This window comes from Primulina eburnea, chromosome 10, assembly GCF_022965805.1.
Source record: "Primulina eburnea isolate SZY01 chromosome 10, ASM2296580v1, whole genome shotgun sequence".
In the NCBI taxonomy this organism is placed as follows: domain Eukaryota; kingdom Viridiplantae; phylum Streptophyta; class Magnoliopsida; order Lamiales; family Gesneriaceae; genus Primulina; species Primulina eburnea.
Genome location: NC_133110.1, coordinates 35,574,988 through 35,580,161, shown reverse-complemented (window position 1 = coordinate 35,580,161; position 5,174 = coordinate 35,574,988). Strand labels below are relative to the sequence as shown.

Sequence of the window (5,174 nt, the reverse complement as noted above, 5' to 3'; positions counted from 1 at the left end):
ATTATTTGGCTCTAATCTAAATTTAATAATTTTGTTTATATTAGGTTATTTTAACGTCAAATCAAGAGAGAAAGATGAAACAATATTTTATCATTCTTTCAGCCAAGAATTGATAATCCTTCATCATCTGAGAGGATCAAGACTCATGCATCCATTCATATTCAGGAGCCCGGACCTCCTTCTAAATCTCAAAGAGTTGTGTTTTATGAAACTTCTCTTAGCTTGAACGGGATCCTGGATTGCGTATTTCGATGTTACGACATCCTGTTAATCATCGTGATGAAATTAGATGAGCTTATTTCAAATGGGGCCATATCAACCTAAATTTTCGGAATACCCACGGTTTGAATTAGGAAAACAAAATCGTCGATTTCAATATACATGGTTTAAAAAGTTTCCATGGTTAAAGTATTCTCCTTCGAAGGATGCAATATTTTGTTTTTTGTGCTATCTTTTGGAATTAATTGAAGGACAACAATCTACATTTACAATTGAAGGGTTTAGAAATTGGAAACGCGTTAATGATAGAGCAAAGTGTGCTTTTTTTGTCTCACATCGGACGTTCTAACTCGACACACAATAAATTTTCAAAATATGTTGTTGATTTGATGAATGTCACTAGGCATATAAGATAAAGTTATGAATCGAGAAACTTCAAAACAGATTCAAAAAAATCGGTTAAGGCTTGCAGCAACAATTGAGTGCGTCCATTGGCTTAGTTTGCAAGCATTTGGATTGGGAAGTCATGATGAATCTTCATATCCCAAAATCGTGGTAATTTCATTGAGATGTTAAACTATTGGGGAAATGGAATGCTAGTATTGGTGATGTTATCTTAGACAAGGCTCCGGGAAATGCAAGATATACCTCACCAGAAGTTAAAAAAAATTATTGCATATTATTGGTAATAGAGTCAGAAATAAAATTCGTGATGAAATTGGAGATTCTAAGTTTTGTATTTTGGTAGATGAAGCGAAAGATGTATCTAACAAAAAACATATGGCTATAATTTTGAGATTTGTTGATGCCCGTGGTTTTTGCGGGAGCTTTTTTTTTTTTAAATTGTGCATGTTCATGACATCACAGCTACAACACTCAAGAAAGACATATCTGATGTCCTCACTAGATATAATCTAGAAATTCATAATATGCGAGGTCAAGGGTGTCACGCCCCAGGGACGGGGTTGGTCGACATCGTCGTTGTTCTCAAATTTACATTCGAAAACAACAAGTCTCAGAAATACAAAATTCAGAAACCAGTCTTTTTATTCATAATACCATTGTCTGATACAAACTCAAATAACAAATGTTTTACAGCGGAAATGTAAAACCAGACATAACATTGCTTCTACAGATGCAGCAGAAAAACATAATCTAGAACTGAAAAATAACAGTCTTTTTCACCAGCCCCAAAACTGGCTCTGCTCTTCTACTTCTAACATCTATTCCTCGTTCTTATCTGAGATGGGTTTGGTGGGTGAGTGATATGGTTTGTCACTCAGTAAGCGGGGACGGGAATAACTCAGAGTTTTCAAACCATTTTTAACAGAAACAGTAATACAAATAATATACAGAAACTCTTATTTTCATAACAGGAATCAATATTCAAAACAGGAATCAGAACTTAAAATTTAGCAAGTAAGCATTGAGCACGTTTGTGAATTTAATAGCTAAACTGATATCAGTCCCCTATATGTTCTCTCCTCTAAGGGGTGCACTACAACAAAAACTTCAATCAACAACACTCATACGACAACGGTTTTTATTAAAACCGTTGTCTTTTTTTTTAACAACGGTTTTAACAAAAACCGTTGTCGTAGCCTAAAAAACCCCGCTTATAGACAACGGTTTTTAAAAAGCCGTTGTCATTAAAAAACCGTTGTCTTTTATGTGTCTACGACAACGGTTTTTAAAAACCGTTGTCTTTGATGTGTCTACGACAACGGTTTTTTAAAACCGTTGTCTATGAGCATTTTTTTGTTTGTTTGTACAACAACGGTTTTAAAAAACGGTTGTCTTAGAGCTTTTTTTTTTGCTACAACAACGGTTTTAACACCCGTTGTCTATGAGGGGTTTTTTTTAGACTACAACAACGGTTTTTAAAAACCGTTGTCTTTTGGATGATTTTTTTTGGGCTATAACAACGTTTTTTCAAAAACCGTTGTCTTTCGGACGGTTTTTTATCTACGACAATGGTTTTTAAAAACGTTGTCGTTTCTTAGTGTTTTATTTGGTTAAAGACAACGGTTTTTGAAAAAACGTTGTCGTAGTTTCTAATTTTTTTTAAAAAATGGGTAAAACTTTAGCGACGGTTTTAGAAATACCGTCGCAAAATTTAAATTTTGCGACCGTTTTAGATACCCGTCGGTAAATTGAGCGACATTTCCAGTTCCCAGTTCGTCGCTAAATTTGGCGACGGGTTTTATAAGACCGTCGCCGATTTACTTTAGCAACGGCTTATGCCTTAACCGTCTCTAATAGCAACGGTACTGTCAGTACCGTCGCACAAATGTCTATAAATATCCGCGTTATTGTTCATTTTCCTTCGCACCTCTAAGTAATTTCCTTAGTTCAACTTCTCAAATTTTTTATTCTTCCACGTTTTTTGTCTACGAATTTTCTTAAACTTAAATTTGAAGTTGCGATTTTTCTTAAGCTTAAATTTTAAGTTAAAAGATTATAAATATATTAATTTAGTAAGATTGTTAGTTTATTTTGTTAGGTTTATCGAACTATAAACGTAATTTTTTTTTTATTTTACGAAACCAATTAGCGACGGAAATCATAACATAACTGTGGCTAATTAGCGACGGTCATCATAATACACACCGTCGCTAATGGGCGACGGACATTAATATCCGTCACTAATAGCGACGGAATATTTTATGCCAACCGTATTAGCGACGGATATTAATGTCCGTCGCCAAGTTTTTGTTTCACAACGGATTTTCAATGCTACGACAACGGTGTTTCACCGTCGTCTTTAGACGTCTATGACAACGGTTTTTCACCGTTGTCTTTGAGCGCACCCTTTTAACCACCATGCTTTTAACAACACTTTTACAACATCTACGACAACAGTTTTTCACCGTCGTCTTTGATGTCTACGACAACGGTTTTTCACCGTTGTCGTTGTCCTGACTTTTAACAACATTGCTTACAACATCAGTTTTTCACCCTAAAAGACAACGGATAAAATCTGTTGTCATTTACCGTTTTTCTTGTAGTGGTGAGGCCAGTAATCGGTAATCAGGAATCAGTATTGTTCAGAATATATATTCCTACCATTAGTTCACTAGGTTTCGGTGCTTCAAAAATCAGAGATCAGAAATACATAAAACAGGAATTATCAAACTGATTTCAAGATATTTATACATAAGCCCACTTACTGTAATTTGCTAGAAGTTTCGGTTGTTGAAGTCTGGAATCTGCTTGTCTCGCTACTGGATTTTACTGCTCGAAAAGTGCACTCTCTTAGCTCAAATTTCAAGTGATAACTCAGGATCTGCTGAAATTTCACGCTACTGAACTCTTCTGCTGCTGGATTTTTATCTGCTGGAAAAATACCAGCTTCTGAAATATCAGTTGCTGCTGGAAGCTTCTGCTGAAATTCTTGCATTGCTGCTGAATATTGCTAGCTGCTACTGGAAATTCAGGTTCTTACAAAAGGTATGATGGTGCTAGTAATATGAGTGGTTCTTTTAATGGATTGCAAGCTTTATTTTTTAAAGATTGCCCCTATGCATATTATGTACATTGTTTTGCTCATCGAGTCCAACTAGCATTAGTTGCAACAGCTGAAAAGGAGATCTCTATATGGCTTTTATTTTCAAATCTGACGACTATTGTCAATCTTGTTACATCTTCTTCCAAGCGCAATGTCGAGTTACAATCTTATCAAGTTAATGAAATTGCACGTTCTATTGTTGCCGGTGAATGCGAGACTGGGAGGGGATCTAATCATATTGGTACTTTGCATCGAGCATATACTACTCGTTGGAGCTCCCATTTTGATTCTATTTGCAGTTTGATAGATATGTATGATGCAACTATTAATGTGCTCGAAAACATTATATTTGATGGCACCTCTACTTCAATGTGCAGGGAAGCTGGTGGTTCATTAACAGTGATGAAATCTTTTGATTTCATTTTATTTTTCATTTTATGCATAAAATTATGGGGATCACAAAGTTTTTTTGTGTCTTACAACAAAAATCTCTTGATATCATAAGTGCAATGGATTTGGTCTCTACGACTAAAGAACTTTTCCTGAGATTGAGAAATGATGATTTTGATATTCTTCTTTCGCATGTTAAATCATTTTGCACAAGATTGGATGTCAATATACCAGAGATGAGTTCTCATTATAAGTATTCTAGTCGTTCATGCCAGAAAAAAGGATACCATCACAGTTGAACATCAATTCCATTATAATATATTTAATGTTGCAATAGATTTTCAATTGGAAGAATTAAACTATATATTTAGTGATAAGACAGTTGAGCTTCTAATTCTCAGTTCTGCTTTGAATCCAAAAGATAATTTTAAATGGTTCCACATTGACAATATTTGTATTCTCGCCGAGAAGTATTATCTCGAGGACTTCACTGAACAGGAAATGCATCATTTGATGTGTCAGCTACAACATTTTGAGCTCGACGTAGTTTATCAATAAGATTTTAAGAAAATGTCCACTATCTCATAACTGTGCAGAGGGTTATTTGAAACAAAAAATTTGCAAAATTATAATTTGATTGACAAGTTGATTCGTCTAGTTTTAAGTTTGCCTGTTTCCACGGCAACTACGGAGCGTGCATTTTCGGCTATGAAGTATGTTAAAACAATTCTTCGTAGTAAAATGGGAGATTGTTTTCTGACAAATTCTATGATTATCTACATTGAGAGATAGTTTGCTTCAAATATAGACTCAGATTCTATAATTGATGAATATTATACTTCAATGAATTGTAGATCACACCTTCAATAGTAAGATTATGTCTATACAGATTATCTTTGTATTTTTTAGTTTAAAAATGTTTAATTTAATAACATATTAAATGAATGGTTTTAGAGATATTCGTTTTATTTGATCTTCATTAAATTTTCTTGCAGGATGATGAAGATATAATATTACTTTGTCAATGTTTTGTCGGTTACTGAATCTTACGAGTTCA

At 34.3% G+C, this 5,174-nt stretch overlaps 1 protein-coding gene across 1 annotated transcript; it reads left to right on the top strand.

Moving 5' to 3' along the window:
- Positions 1-3,688: 3,688 nt before the first annotated feature.
- LOC140802889 (uncharacterized) lies at positions 3,689-4,231 on the top strand. Its single transcript, XM_073158509.1, has one exon. The coding sequence runs from the start codon at positions 3,689-3,691 to the stop codon at positions 4,229-4,231; it is 543 nt and encodes a 180-aa protein (XP_073014610.1).
- The last annotated feature ends 943 nt before the right edge of the window (positions 4,232-5,174 follow it).